Raw genomic sequence first — 16,126 nt, 5'->3', positions numbered from 1 at the left:
TATATATACAAAGTCCAGGCAAAGTTTCACGTATCCTCTCTATAAATGTTCCTACACAAATGAAGTAGCTTCTAGCTCCCTGTGCACTGGTGCCAAGCAGGGTTCCTTTAAAGCCTTGTGGAAAATGACAGTTGTGGAAACACTTTGCCATTGCATAAAGCAGGAAAGGAAATTTTAAATCATTTGGGTTTTCAAATAAATGCCACATAACTCCTGTCTACAAACGTATATACAGAACCTGCAGCAAAGCAGCGGTGAGGCTGCATGATGATATCAGTGTGGTGACAGAAAACACCCTATTTTTTGTTGGTCACCACTAACCTTTTGCTGTTAACTGACCTGTAGAAAACAAATAAACAATCTTCATTTAAAAAATGAAGCAGAATATCTATTATTGCTGTTCTTTTTATAATTAAATGCAGCTCTTCCAAAGCTTTAAAAGTGACAACAAACAAAAACTCCTCATTTACTGAAAAAACTGACAGTCATGGAATAAAAATCTGCAATGAAGGTCAATAAATATTTGACTTCAGAAAATTTGACAGTTCCCTTTCAGCAGTTTTGTCCTAAAATGTTGTCGTTGTTGTTCTTTTTTAAATTCCTATTTTTTACTCTATCACTTAAAATGACACTGCTAAAGGACAATGTTGCATCCATTTAAATTGCAGACTCTTAGTTTGAGTCTATTTACAGATGTRTAAAATTACCTCAGCAAGTCCCTACCACCTCATTACCAGCATTATAACTGGCAGCCAGTCTTTCAGGGACAATTCTCCAATGACACCACGTGTTTCCCCTTATGTCCATTAAAACTCACTTTCTGTGCAAACGAGAAACACACAAAAAGGGCAAATCCAACTCAAATGATTGGCCGTAAAAGTTCAGCTGATGCCTGATAATCTTTTTCTCATTTCTTTATTAACTTTTTTTAAGTAACATTTAGATGACAAATTGCTTTTGCATAACAAAGCTGTGCCCAAATTTTTGGTGGGAGAAAACCAGAGTACCTGGAGAAAGACCACACAATGTTGAGGAGAACATAAAAAAAAACTCCACACAGGGATTCCCCAGGTCCGGGGCTTGAACCCAAAACCTTCTTGCTGTGAAGCAACAGTTTTAACCACTAAATCTTCGTGCTGTTATTCAGTGACTGAGTTTGTCTGAAGAATATTTCACAGTGTAAATTAAGTGGAAGTCTTTTTTTYTCTTTCTGTATGTGTGTGTCTGTTCCAAATCTGGAGAGACTGATGACAGATGTAACAGCTGCCTGTCTGGGCTGTGTGACTGATGTGACTGGGAGCTCCTTGAACATCCCGCAGTCTTCTTTGTGGTCTGCTCTGCACCACCCAACTTAGATCAAACATTTTTTTTAAACTTGTGACTTAAATCTTTCCTCAATGATTATTTGCATTTCAATGCGGACTACAAATATGCCAACCATGAAATGATACAAATGTATAAATGAATGAAGTAAACAAATGCCAAATGTGAAGTTTTAGCAAAAACGGTTTAAAATAAAAGCAAGTTAATACAGAATATGGTGGTGATTTTTTTTCTTTCTCTCTTGTGGAATCACTTCTTTGGTTGCTATAGTTGTTTCATTTGTTAGATAGTGTTGTTGCATGCTTGTCTTCACTGAATGCGAACTAAATATGTGTCAGCTAAAGCAAGGGAAAATTTWAAAAAAATCATTCATTTGTTTTATTGTCTGTCCAACTTTCACAACGCAGCACTTGCATGATCTTGGCCTGAGAGTAAAATTGCCACCGAATTACCCTCATTATGTACTTAGTTAGCCTGGTCCAAAAACCTGCCTGAGCTTTTTTTTTTCTTTTTTTAATCATACCTTCCACCACTAAAAAGACTGACTCAGTAGTGCTTTTGAACTATGTAGTGAAAAAATAATAATTTTGGCAGCATGAAAATAACCCTTGGCAGCTGTTTGCCCAGTTCTAAATTCTACAAAAACATTTGGGCTACAAGCTGCATTTAAAGACATTTTAACACCTTTTTCACGTAGAGAAAAGTTATGTTAACATGGCTACTTTATTATTTACACTTTCATGAACACAGCAATTCTTAAATATGTGAGCTGTTTAAAAAAAACACTCCTCTGTAAAGCAAAATGCTTGCTTTGTGTGTGACTTCCTAAGAAATAAATGAGAAGAAATGAGTTTAAAAAAGCGAAATAAATAAATAATGATGCAAGTAGTTGATTTCACTGTGAACTGTGCCGTGTCGAATGTGCACGTTCGTCTCATTCGGTAGGGTCTGTGCAGAGGAAATGAGTGTGATCCCACCCCACCTCCCACCCCCCTGGGCARGGATTACTCTAATGACTTTGAGAGCAGCCTGGTGCACTGTCACTTCTGACCTCTGATCATCCTCCTCCACAAGAGAAAAACAGACATACAAGCATGCACAGACAGTCGATCAAGCATTTACACAGATGAACATGTCTCTTTTTATTTTCCTGCATGTCCACTAATCAAACTCTCACACAGAGCAGCATGACTTAGGACACAGAGAAGAAAAGAATACAAGAAAACATCTAAAAAATTAAATTTCCAACCACTGTTCATTCTTTTTTATTATTTTTTCTATTTTGTCAACTGATGTGCTGCTTCTTGAGAGAATGTTGTGCTGCTAATTATGCTGTCAGCCGGCACCAAAGTTCCACACGAGTTCACCTCTGGAAGACCAATCAGTTTGTCTCATGTAACTTTGCCACAGACAAAAAAGARAGCACTTTTTTGAGGATTTCTGGTTTGATCTCTTTTCACTACAATGTCATGAAGTTCACTTCAATGAATGAACCAAGAGAAAAAAAATAAAACCATGCTGTAAAACATAAGTTCGAAACAAAAAATAAATAAACATAAAAACAAAAATAAAATATGTCAGGCCACTTCAACCATTTGTGTTTGTGTTGTAATGTGGACTGTTTCAGTAAGGGAGCAGTTAAAAATAACAAGGCAGTCCTAACCAAAAATCATGTTTTATTGCTTTAAATGCAACTTAGAAGACTTCTAAAGTCCTACTAATACAAATGAATTTAGTTAGTTAGTGAAGTAAAAGCCAAACATCTAAGTGTGGGAGGAATAATTTTCTCTTTGACATGACAAACTTAAAAGGGAAATTAAAGAGAAGCAAACAGTTGTCCTCACTTAAGTCGTTCAGTCCAATGTTGTGGTTAATATGAAATATCAAAATATAGCAGTGCTACTGCTCAGATCAAATAGGACGTAATTAGATAAATTGAGAAAGAAGGAGAGCAGCTTGGTTGTAAATTGCATGGTGTGCGCATGCTAAGACCCAAAACGGGCACAGCTGCACGGAGCTGCACTCACGATTTATCATCTCTACATCGCAGGAGCCAGCGGCCCACACCACTATTAATCATCAGCAAAATCATTTAATTCAGCCCAAGACCGACTATTGTCTCAGTCTCTCCACTCGCTCGGGACGAATCAGCCACCACAGCAGCAGCACACCCACCTCAGTTGGGATACAAGTGGTGGGTTAAAACTGCTTTTTTGTCTCCTTTTTTTAAGAGGGGGCAGGTGTGTAACTGCATCATCAAAGGCAGATGGTACAGAACACAACTTTATTATTATTTGCTTATTTTTCTGTATGTAAATGTGGTCCTAAATTTGAAACTGCAAAGTGACGTATTACTAAATAAGAGCTGTTTACTCAGTGTTAACAGTGTGTGGCTTTTTTTTCTTTACTTTGTTTAAACAAAAAGGGTCTCTTTTGACTTGTGCTTCAGTCACGGCCTCACAGAGTTGTGGCTAAACTGCTTAAAGTTGATTAACCTAGATTAATCCTGCCTTCTGAACGACCTTACTGTTCTTTCAAAGTGTGTTTTGGCCATGCTGGTCTTCCTGTTTCGACAGATTGTTCTGAAACAGTGAGTTGAACAAATATGTTTTTTTTCTATTCTTCAGAAAAGCACCTTTTATTCACTGAACACACCAGTGCAGTAAGATAGTGATGCTAAAAAATGTCAGCCTATAAGAACTCTAAACAGCAGATGAAATGCAAGATTTGCTCGAGAAAAGCGGAGCCTCTCCTGCTCACAACAGTGGCTGACTTATACTTGCACCTTCTCCAGCGCCCACTCAGATGCCTGTCGTGGTTTCACCCTCTTTGCGCCCCATCGCCCAGAGCGTGTGTGATTGAGGCCAACATCCAGACCCACTGACAAACACAACGGGGCTGAGTGACTGGGAGGGCCAAATGATGACACACTAATTACCGTAAACACATTGAGTCTGAAAAAAGGGGAGAAAAAATAACACAAAATACATGCACACTACACATAAATACACTGGGTATCAAAATAACAATAATTATAATTAATAATAATAATAATAAAATGCCTGAGAAACAACCTGAAATGTAAAACACACCTGTAACTGAGATATTTTGTTATGCAAGGAAACACATCTGCATTTAAATTCAAACCTATTAAAAAATATGCACATGCTTAAGACATGAACACACGCACACACATGCACATGTACAATCACTGACTCACACAAATCACCTTACATAAAAGTTCAGATCATCGTAAGGAATCACAGTGTGATTCTAAACACACAATTTAAGATGCACTTAATTCATTCATTTAAAGATCATCTTCGATCAAAATTTAATAATTTGATTAGGGGAGGTGGAATAGAGGCACAGAAATGGCAACAATGTTTCATGTTGCTGTTGATTTATCGTTTGCTAGTAAAAAGGAAAATGTAGTGTCCCACAATATGTCAGGAAAGCATTGTGATAAAGTCAAAGTGAAGTCTTCCGAACACTTTCTGTTCCCATAAACCTCTCTGTTGCACCTTTCACTCACAGTAGCCTGCTTGAAATATGTGAAATTTGTCCATCTGTGTAACTTTCTATCTCAGTTTCAACTGTTTAAAATCATGTTTCTGAATTGGTTCCAGCTGATGCATTACACAAGATTTGTATCTGCATAAAAATATATGAAAAGAGGACAAATACAACCAATAAACAGTGATAAAATGTCATTTTTCAGTGCATGCTTAAATGTAGAAAAATGGTTAAATAAAATCTGGACAAGGCAAAAGAAAAAGAAAGAGAAACATGAATTCAGTTGCATACATTTATTGCATATCATTTAATTGTATGAAATAAAAAAATGAGCACATATGAACATCACATATGGTTAGTGAGTGGTATAATTTTGCACAGCAAAATATATATTTATATATATATATATTTATATATACTATTTATAAGTTGAAAGATTAATAACCGTATTTTCAGGATTTAGAATTCTCCATTTGTACATGCAGGGTGACAATCCCTGAAAATCTAACAATGTCCAGACATCATTGATTATATTAATATGAATTATTGCTTTGCAAACATTAACTTTCTTTAAGACAAACTACATTTTCTTCTGAACTGATCAGGGCATTAAAAACGTTACGATGAAGTCGTAACAGAAGCTGATCATTCAAAAAGGTGTGGATAAAATTTACCCAAAAACTGATGATACAGGAGAATCATTTTTAGTGCATTTCAGTCGGTCAGTTTGATGAATAAAACATTTCCAAAAACATAAAAAAAAGTCGCTTGGACTTCAGCAAAGACAAATATATTCTCCCACAATACTTTTACTTTTTATTTATTTTTTTAATCATTTTGCCTTTTTTTATTCTTTTATTTCCATTAGTAACATTGTGGCATACAATAATTAAATATAGCGGAGTCCAGAGCTCTCGCTCTTCGCTTTAAAGCACATGCTGCTGCAAAAAAGCGCAGTTTTACGCACTGGACGATTAGTACTGCTGTCAAAATTGGAGCCGAGCCAATTTATCTATGCATCCCAGGATGACTTTTGTACAACAGTTTCTAATATGCTTCAACCTGCAGCACATGTTTTCTACTTTGCAACAAATATAATACAACTTTGTCCTTAAATTAAATGTTTTGAAGTTACTTAAAATGATTGACAAAAGCACAAATGGATATTCCTTAAATAACATTATAAGCTTAAAGCAACAGACTAGAATTCCAGGGAATGGATTTTTTTTAGAAAAGTCTTGTCTTTGCCCCCTTTTTTCCACAAGGATCCCCGCCGACAAAAAAAGGAAAAAAAAAGTTCCATGAGGGATGCTTTGCGCASTCCCTGTAGCCTAAAATGACAGCCAATGTTGGAGCACCTCAACACAGCTGAAATGCACTTATGATATACATTACAAGGGGGTGGAGTAGATAGGAAGTCCTGTCACTTTTTTGTCCCAAAAAGGGAGGCCGAAAACAAAACAACAAAAAAGTAAAAAACATAAAAAGTGAAGTTATGAATGCCATGCTGGAGTCAAGTCATCTGACAAAATAAAGACATCTTCAAGCACACAAAAAAAGAAAATTAACCATACATGTCCAGCATGCAGGGCAGTTCAACGACACATCTCATTAAGAACAATGTCATGATTACACAGTCWCTTTTGTTGCTCAACACAATGACAAGCATGAGATGAGGTGGTGTCAAAATGGCAGGCTACAATCCTCCCAGTTTGGCAGATGTTTTATTGTAAAAGTGCACAGGGGGAGAAAACTGGGTCGATGGATGCAGTTTTGACAGTTTGTACACAGAAATAAAAGTCAAATGGAGTACAAAAAAAAAGGGGGGGGGACTTCAAGGGAGTGCGTGCATGCACACTTCTGATACTGCGGCACAAAGTTTTTTTTCTTTTCTTTTTTTTTTTCAAAAATAAAACACTGCAAATCTAACAAACTGTCAGGAAAATAAGAAACTCAGAAAATGCATAATATGTTGAAAATTAACGCAAAAGTTGGATGAAAGTTTTTTCCCTCCAGGATTAATAAAAATAAACACAAATAAAAAATAAAATAGTTGCAGACTCGTGAAAATTGTTGTAAATAAAAAAACGTATAAAATAATTTAAAAAGTTGACAAAGCTGGCTTTGCGCAAAAATATAAAAAAGAAAAAAAGGGAGGAAGAAAAAAAACATGTTTCGAAATGAAAACTTTTAGACGGCGTAAGAAACTCTTCTGAYTGTTTTTCTTTTTTCTTTCTTTCTTTTCGCGAGAACGTGAAGACTCACATGAAAAACTCCGGGGATGACGGGTTGTTGTCACTGCTGGAACCGTTTTCTCTGAAGCCGTTGCTGATGAGCTTCTCATACTTTTCTTTGTACGCGTCCCTCTCCCGGACCAGCCTGGAGATCTCCTGCTTTAGGTGCTCGACCTGCTGCATGAGCTGCGTCTTCTCTCCCTCCAGGACGTGCCGCTGCTGGACCCGCTTGAACCGGCAGGACTGAGCGTAGCCTCTGTTCTTTAGGGTCCTCCTCTTCTGCTTCARTCTGATCACTTCTTCTTTGCTGACCCCCCGCAGCTGCCGRTTCAGCTCCCGCACCGACATGGTGACCAGCTGCTCGTCCGAGAAGCGCTCCTCCAGGCGCATGTGGGGGTGGCCCGTCCCAGAAGAGCCGTTGGACTGGACGCCCGGCGCCTGGTGGTGGCTGCTGCTGTGGTGGTGGTGATGGTGGTGGTGGTGCTGCGCTCCGTTCTGAGCGGCCGCCGCGGCGATGACGGCTGACACCACCGCCGCGGCGGAGCCCATCTCTTCCCCGGCCATGGCGCCTCCTGCTCCGGCTGCGCCAGCGAACTGCTGGCCTCTGGCGTAGCCATCGAAGGACTGGAGCTGGTGACTGCTGTTGATCAGAGCTTCCACTGCGTCCTCGGGGCTGAAGCCCAGCGCCTCTGGATTCAGCTGCTGTTGGTAACCGGACATCCAGTAGAAATCCTCTATGTGTGTYTTCTGCTCGCTCCCCGAGCCCGGACTGGGCGCCGAGAAGCTCGGGGAAGGGGGCACCGAGCTGCAAGGCGTGCTCATCGGGGTGGAAGACAAGGATCCCCCGGCGATAAGGCGACTGCACTGGCTGATGTTGCGATCGGGCTCCACCGGCTCCTTTTTCACTTCAAACTTCATCAGATCGAAGTCATTAACATATTCCATGGCCAGGGGACTGGTGGGCAGGTCGGAGTTGCTCATTGCCAGCTCTGATGCCATCCTCTTGCTGCTGACAGTCCTCCAACTGGGGTGAAGAGCAGCTGTGAAACTGGTCTGGCTGGGAAGAACGTGAGCCAGTTTGATTTTCGTTTTTTTAAAGCGTTTGTCTTGAAACTGAAAACGGAGCTTTTCAGCGTCCCTTTTCGCAGCCGCGGACTTGCWGGCGTGTGAGAGGAGTTTGTCTTTGCAGAGTCTATTGCACAGACGCAGCAGTGCCGCGCGCACGAGGAGCGGAGTCCCTTTTCAGCATGTGAAACACGGCGGGTTTGTGTTTCAAACATTTAACACTTTACGGCTTCTTCATGCAGGAGCACATTACGCGCAGCGGAGAGAGGGAAAGAAGGAAGGAGAAAAAAAAGTCAAACAGGAGTTTTTTTAGGAGTGAACGCAGCCTGAGTGATGCCGCTGACGTGTGGGACGACTGTTTAGTGGGATCACAGAGCAGATGAGTTTAAAAGCATTGTAGCCGCCCTGACGTCAGGATGGAAAAGGGAAATTGACTCGGACAAAGAGCCAATGGGGTCGCACACTCGGAGAGCTAATTAACATATCAGAAGCTGAACAGAAACTTTTCACAACTGTCAGAAGCCAGCAGCTGACTGTCAGCTGGGAAACAGGTTCTGTTGCCTCAGTGCTCTGAATTTCTACACTTGTTTTTAAAAGAAACCCGTTTTTATTTTAGTTATAACATGATGCGTTTTGTCATAAATAAATAGGCAAAGTGCGCTTGATTTACTGTTAAACTTTGAAAATATTTAAAATATATAGGTAGATAGACAATGATTATTGTTTATGATCATTTTAATCATTTTTAGCAACAAATATAATTTGTATTCCCCGAAAAGTTATTGATGACTTTATTAATTTATAAAGCAGTTTTCCTTCTACATCATTGCTTACTTTAAGTTGATGTTAAACAAATGTGGCATCTATATCCCTGAGAATATGTCACAAAGGATCAAAATGTGAAAAATAAAAATGAAATAAAATAAAATAAAATTAAAATTAAGACGAGGTTTGAGGAGTTAGTCGTGTCTCAGCGCACCAGTATAAAACCCAACACTGCCACCTTTTGGTCACGTCCGTGAAAAATTTTCCCCACCTCCGTTAATTCCACACATTTTAAACACGATGGAAGTGGTCGTAAAGCAATAAAAATGTTTGTTAAACACAAGCATGCAGATAGTTTTACTTTTAAGTTATTTATCCATTGTGTATGTTTTCCTGAAGTTACACAGACACRCTCACACACATGCACCTATACTTTGAAGCTGTGGTTGTGTGTGAGAAAGTTAATTTTCCGTTGCATGGAAGACGTCATGTCCACAGAAATGAAAGTCAGTGAACTCAGTGTTCGGTTCAAACAGTTATGATGTGCAGCTGTCATAAAAAACACTTTATCTGAGCTCTGGCCCATGCAGGCCTTGCTTTAGGTGTCATATAAACCTTTCTAGTACACTTTATCTCAGTTCAGAGGTCTCCTACTTTTAATTGACTTGTGTACAACAGTATCATGAGGCAGTGGGGGGGGGGGGGGGCTGCAACTCTTATCACTGTGCGTCCTGTCCATTTAGGCTGCATTCTTAGGTTCATACATATAAATCCAACAACCTTTTAAATCAAGTTAATCAAAAGGGATGGCAGATAGTTAATTTTTTTTTCTTCTGTACATCTTTAAATACTGAGATAAAGCCTTTGACATCAGTTTACTGATTTAATTATTTATTTATTTTATGTTTTTGGCTAGGAAAACTGTCTGTATTGATTTCACTGTGGCCTCCTTTGATATGGTGCTGACAAATAACCATTCATTTCCATCGACAAAAGCTTACACTCATAGCTTGTCTCATTTTGTTTCCAAGTGTATGATCTCATTGGTGTGTGGATTTTGACATTTTTGTGTGCACACCGTTTAATGAAAGGCTTAATGGGTCATGTCTGTGCTGCCAATGGCTTCAGAAGATGACTCTGACATCCACTAAGAACTTTTTTTGTAACCATAAGAACTTTACCAGTCCTGTGGCTGTCTGAATGTCTCTCTCAGGGTGAGTCTTTCAGCCTTCTAGGTTTTCATTTGCTGGAAACCCATATTTCGTTTTTTTTTTTTTTTTCTTATTTGTTGTTTCCTTTTAGAAAATGTAAAATTCAGTTTAAGAAACCAAGCACTGTCAGAAATGGATTTTTAGTTTTTAGTTTAGCTCATGCAGTCATACACGGTTAAACACATGAATCTGAGCTCACTCAAACATTGCAGTTCCTGAAAAATTATATGATCAAGACAAATGTGCATGTTCTCATTGTCTGTTAAATAAACATATGCATTATATAATAAATCAAATAATTATGAAATACAATTTTATAAACCCATATTGTATTGTGCACAAAAATATAAAAAGCAAATGAAACAACAATCTYTAAGTGAATTTTTAAGCTTGCAAAAAGCAAAACTTATTGAATGTTTTAGCAAAAGAAACATTACACACACCTGGATTTTATTCTTTTTTATCTTCTTTATTTTTTTTGGCAAAACTCAAACAAAACCCCATTGTTTCTATTTTCATTCTGCTGCCATGTCATCTGTTTAGGCTTACCTGTTCACGGGAAGGCACAGCAGTGGCCCATTCCCTGGGGTACGGCTACAGCAGAGCAAGACTAATATACAAACGAAGGGAGAGCTCATTAGTCATGACAAAAGAAAGTGGCGAACCTAATTTAGTTGCTTTTGTGCCTTTGAAGTTATTGATGATGCAGAGCCGAGAGAGATTTGCACAGAGAAAGATTGGGCCGCTGCGAGGAGGACTCCTAAAACTAAGAGGGAAGATGTGATGAGGAGGAAGAGCAATGGAGGTTGTCTTACAAAGATGTGAAACATTACAGTATTATTACAAGGGTCAAGACAACTTTCCAGGCTTTTTAGTAAATCTTAAAAAAAGTATATATTTTAATCCAAGGCAGCAATAAATAGAAACAGGAAAGGAGTTTATTTGTTATTGTTAGTGAGTTAGGTAGCACAGTGGCTCAGTTCAAGCTGTTGCCTCTCAGGAGGGTTGTCGGATCAAATTCTGGCCCAGAGCCTCTATGGGTAGAGTTTGTGCATGGGTAAAGTGTGTGTGTTTTCTCTGGGTACTTCTTTGGGTTCTCCATTTTCCACACAGACCAAAAAACAGACCTGACATTCATGACCAAAAAACATGAATGTAACTGGCAACTCTCTATTGTCTCTAGATTTTGTTTTGTCTCTATTGTATATATATTTTCTGTTTGTTTTTAAATGAATGAACGAACATTGGTGATTTCATTGGGGTTAAAACATCAGACAGAATAATAAAAATTAAAACCTCAGTGTTGTCCAAATATTAATACTGTAGATGGTCCACAACAGCCAAGTAACTCCTACTATACAAAAGAGACACACCTTATTGACACAAACGTTAGTTCAGTGCAAAGCAAAGTCATGTAGCCTTTTATTTCTTCAAGTGCTCCTAGCCAGCCCACAGTTGTTTTATCTGGCCTTTAAAATCTGGCAGATTGGCACTGGATCAGAGCTGACATGAGAGCTGATCTTGTTCTCTTAAGGAAATGATGGGGGGTCCTGGCTGGCCAAYAGAGGACCTTAAAACGATGCAAGTAGTCCATCGACATGACATAATGTTTATTTTCTTGTTGAAAGGCTGCATTAGGGTGATGTTTCAGGAGGATTAACATGCAGGATGTCATCGCAGCACAGCATTATCAGGGTCCACAAAGTCATTATCAGAAGTGACCAGAGGTTTTACTCTTTGTTGTTAGCAGAGATAATTCTGGTGTTTCTCTCCACAAAAATGTACAAGTTCCTCTTAATATGGACATGACTTCATTCTAAATGCAGATTTCTCCTAACTGCTGAGACAATAAATCTGTATTTGTATTAACTGTAATTATCGTGATACAGTGAGTTCCTTTTCAGTCATTTCACTCAGTACAACACACAGTTGTATATGGGACACAYGCKCCCTCGMACGCCTGGCTGAAGCCACCTCTAATCACATCTTTAGACTGGTGACGTGGTGACATTGAACGTCTGGTGACAGGCTCCTCCTTCACCCTATAAGTTYGGAGTCACCAGCGTCATTACTCAGTTCTATCGCCCTTCACCTCGCGATAGTCACCTCCAAACCTGAGCTCACATAGCTGCTGCTAGTTAGCTCAACTTCTAATGTTCTTAGACTAGCTTTACTGGTGCTAACCGCGTTACCTGCTGGTTCGTGTGTCTGCCGCTCGACGCTACTTAAGTGACCTTTATTTTCTGCTGAAAATCTGTTTTGTGGTTCACGATGAGCACAAAACCACCTTCGAAGAAGCCGAAGTCTTCTATTCGCCCCTGTCCTCAGGGGTGCGGCTTTAAGCTTCATGAGAAGGACCAGCACGAGGCCTGCCCAGCCTGCCTAGGAATCATTCATGCTCGACGGGCRCTTGTGGAGCCCGAGTCCTGCCGGGCCTGTGCCGGACATGTAGCCCCCTCCCTGGGTGCAAATTGTGTTTTAAAATGCAAAACTTTAATAAACAGTTCTGCAAATGTTTTCAATGTGTCATKAAAGAATTATCTTTGTGCACAAACGAACACAATAAGCTGCGGGCGACAGTCAATAAYGTTGTCCCTTCCCCATCCAGTGGAGGGCAGCAGCAACACGTCTCCAACTGTGAGGCAAGTCAGTCGCTTAGCAAGATGACTCCCTCTCTGGTGCGCATGCRCACCCTCTCCATGGTTACAAAGAACTGTTGCTATGGGTTACAGGCTGCAGTTCCGCGTTAGGCCGCCTCACTTTCAGGCCATTGTAAACACAGTGGTGACAAACGAGGCAGCCGCCATTTTAAGAGAGGAAATTTGCATGTTGCTAACAAAGAGAGCTATTCGAGTGGTTCCAGCTGCAGAAACACAAAAAGGTCTGTACAGCCGTTATTTTCTTGTTCCGAAGAAAGGGGGCGGCCTGTGGCCTATTTTAGATCTCAGAGTGTTAAACTGGTACCTTCAAACATACAGGTTCAAAATGTTAACGCTCAAACAGCTAATTCACTCGATCTGCCCGGGCGATTGGTTTGCGACCATCTATTTAACAGACGCCTATTTTCACATAGCGATCCATCCGGAGCWCAGAAAATATCTCAGGTTCGCCTTCGAGGGTGTAGCCTACGAGTACCTGGTGCCACCGTTTGGTTTATCGCTAGCTCCTCGCACCTTTTCAAAGTGTGTAGAAGCTGCGTTGACTCCCCTCAGGGAAACAGGGGTCTGTCTGTTAGCATATTTAAACGACTGGGCTYTGATCGCAAGCTCCAAGGAGCAAACATTAGATCAGCTGTCTCAGGTTCTGTCACACATTCAGGCTTTAGGGTTTTTAGTAAACACCCAGAAAAGTCTATTAACACCACGTCAGCAGTTTTCGTTCCTCGGACTAGAAGTCTGCTCCATGTCAAGCAGGGCTCGCCTCTCAGAAAACAGAACGGCCACGTTTCACCACTGCTTAGCTCAGTTTCAACTGGGATGCAAACTGAGCTTCAAAACCGTACTACAGTTACTGGGAATGATGGCTTCCATGATTTCAGTAGTACCACTCGGGCTGTTAAAAATGCGACATTTTCAGCGTTGGTCTCAGTCCCACAGGCTGTGTCCGTCTCGACACAGACACAAAAAGCTAACAATAACTGCTTCCTGCATGATGGCAGACGCCTCCCTGAAAGGTTGGGGAGCCCTGTGCGACGGTGCGGCAGTGAAGGGAACCTGGACTCCACAACAGTCCAGGTTCCACATTAACTGCCTAGAATTGTTAGCAGTCCTGTTAGCACTGAAACATTTTTGTCCATTTCTGGAGAACCATCATCTTCTAATCAGAACGGACAACACAGCAGTGGTCTCTTATATAAACAGACAAGGGGGGACTCGGTCCCTTCCCCTTCTGAACCTGTCTCACACTCTTTTACAGTGGAGCAATGTTCATTTTCTGTCTATCAGAGCCATTCATGTTGCGGGGAGAGTGAACCTAGGTCCAGACCTCCTCYCCAGGGGYGGACCTCTAGCAAAGGAGTGGAGGCTGCATCCCACTGTGGTGGCCCAGATTTGCGTTTTGTTTGGCAAAGCGACAGTAGATCTGTTTGCCTCCAGAGCAAACACACACTGTCCTCTGTTCTTTTCCATGACAGAGCAGAGCGCTCCTCTGGGAGTGGACGCCCTAGCCTCCTTGGCCCGATGTACTTCTGTATGCGTTTCCCCCAGTGGAAATGATGCCACTTGTACAAGAGAGGGTGCGCGGACAGAGCCTGTCTTTGATCCTAGTGGCACCCCGATGGCCAGCGAAGTCTTGGTACGCCGAGATAATCAGCTTGCTARCAGCTAAACCCTGGCAACTTCCGGTTCGACGAGATCTCCTCTCTCAGGCAGAGGGGGAGATTTTTCACCCACACCCAGAACTCTGGAAGCTGCATGCTTACCTGCTGAAAGGTCCAGCTTATTAGCCAAAGGCCTTTCTCCAGCAGTAATAGCAACTATCCAAAACACAAGAGCTTCATCCACTAGAGGATTATATTACTATAAGTGGCAAGCTTTTGAGTGATGGTGTAAGAACGGGAACCTGGACCCCTTTCAGTGCGCAATAGGAGATGTTTTAACATTTCTTCAGGAGCTACTGGATAAAGGGCTCTCCTTCTCCACAATTAAAGTCTACTTAGCAGCCATTTCTGCCTGCCWTGTAGGTTTTGATGGAGTCACACCTGGTGCTCATCCTTTAGCCGTGCATTTTCTGAAAGGGGTTCTTAAGCAACAGCCTGCTTTTAAACCCAGTACTCCCTCTTGGGACCTCACTGTGGTTCTTGAGGCTCTCTGCGACCCTTCATTTGAGCCTCTAGAGTCTGTAGAGTTGAAGTTTCTTTCATATAAATTTGCTTTGCTTCTGGCTTTAGCTACAGCTAAAYGGGTCGGGGACCTCCACGCAGTTTCACGGTCAGTGAACCCCTCCTGTATCCAGTTTTCTACTAACGACTCTAAAGTGGTTTTGCACCCTAACTCTGCGTATCTTCCTAAGGTGATACCTTCATGTTACAGCTCTATATCTATAGAGCTTTCCAGCTTTCATCCCCACMCTTTTGCAGCGGAGGAGCAAAATAGGCTGCATCTTCTGTGCCCCGTATGTGTTCTATGCACTTACATCAGCTGCACACAGGATGTAAGGTCATGTGATCAGCTGTTTGTGGCTGTTGCTAACCCACACAGAGGTAAAGCTCTTTCTAGACAAAGACTCTCTCACTGGATTGTAGAGGCCATCTTGCTAGCACACAGCAGCAAAAACCTTCCAATCCCTCTTGGAGTAAAAGCTCACTTCACCAGGGGTGTACCGACATCTTGGGCCCTTTTTAAAGGGGTACCTGTGAGTGACATTTGTGCCACGGCCAGCTGGGCCTCACCGAACACATTTGCACGATTTTACAACCTGGATGTAAGAGCACCTTTGGTGGCTCATTCTGTACCTTCTGCCGGGTCCAAAGCTCTGCATTAGTACAGTACTTACTCAGGCACACTACTTAACTCAGGTCTGATACTGCTTTGCGGGGCACTTTGACAAGTCCCATATACAACTGTGTGTTGTGCTGAGTGAAATGACTGAAAAGGAACGTAAGGTTATTAATATAACCACGGTTCCTTGAAGGAATGGAACGAAGTACAAYACCTTGTTGGCCCCGCATCACAAAGGCTCGGTGAAGGGCGGTATCTAACTGAGTAATGACGCTGGTGACTCCAAACTTATAGGGTGAAGGCGGAGCCTGTCACCAGACGTTCAACGTCACCACGTCACCGGTCTAAAGACATGATTAGAGGTGGCTTCAGCCAGGCGCACGTGTCCCATATACAACTGTGTGTTGTACTTCGTTCCATTCCTTCAAGGAACCRTGGTTATATTCATAACCTTACGTTTTAAATAGTCTGACATATGTTTGTGCAGGCACATATCATAGGGTTTTGATTATCCCTTTATGTGATTTGTCTTCAAGGACTGGAAACTTGTTTGGGTGCCCTCATGTACCCACAG

The 16,126-nt window shown here is 41.3% G+C and overlaps 1 protein-coding gene and 1 pseudogene across 1 annotated transcript in view; one reads left to right on the top strand and one right to left on the bottom strand.

The window, feature by feature from the left end:
* mafa (MAF bZIP transcription factor a) overlaps window positions 1-9,561 on the bottom strand; it is an 86,192-nt gene extending 76,631 nt beyond the window's left edge. The window contains exon 1 of the mRNA XM_014001903.1: window positions 7,105-9,561. Coding sequence (XP_013857357.1) covers window positions 7,105-8,072 — 968 coding nt within the window. The 5' untranslated portion in view covers window positions 8,073-9,561. The remainder of the gene's footprint in view (window positions 1-7,104) is intronic.
* Window positions 9,562-13,706: 4,145 nt separating this feature from the next.
* LOC106513189 (uncharacterized) lies at window positions 13,707-14,833 on the top strand (annotated as a pseudogene).
* The last annotated feature ends 1,293 nt before the right edge of the window (window positions 14,834-16,126 follow it).

The sequence above is a fragment of the Austrofundulus limnaeus genome, unplaced genomic scaffold (assembly GCF_001266775.1).
Source record: "Austrofundulus limnaeus strain Quisiro unplaced genomic scaffold, Austrofundulus_limnaeus-1.0 Scaffold10, whole genome shotgun sequence".
In the NCBI taxonomy this organism is placed as follows: domain Eukaryota; kingdom Metazoa; phylum Chordata; class Actinopteri; order Cyprinodontiformes; family Rivulidae; genus Austrofundulus; species Austrofundulus limnaeus.
The sequence above is the reverse complement of the archived record's forward strand: the minus strand, read 5'-3'. Positions and strand labels throughout refer to the sequence as shown.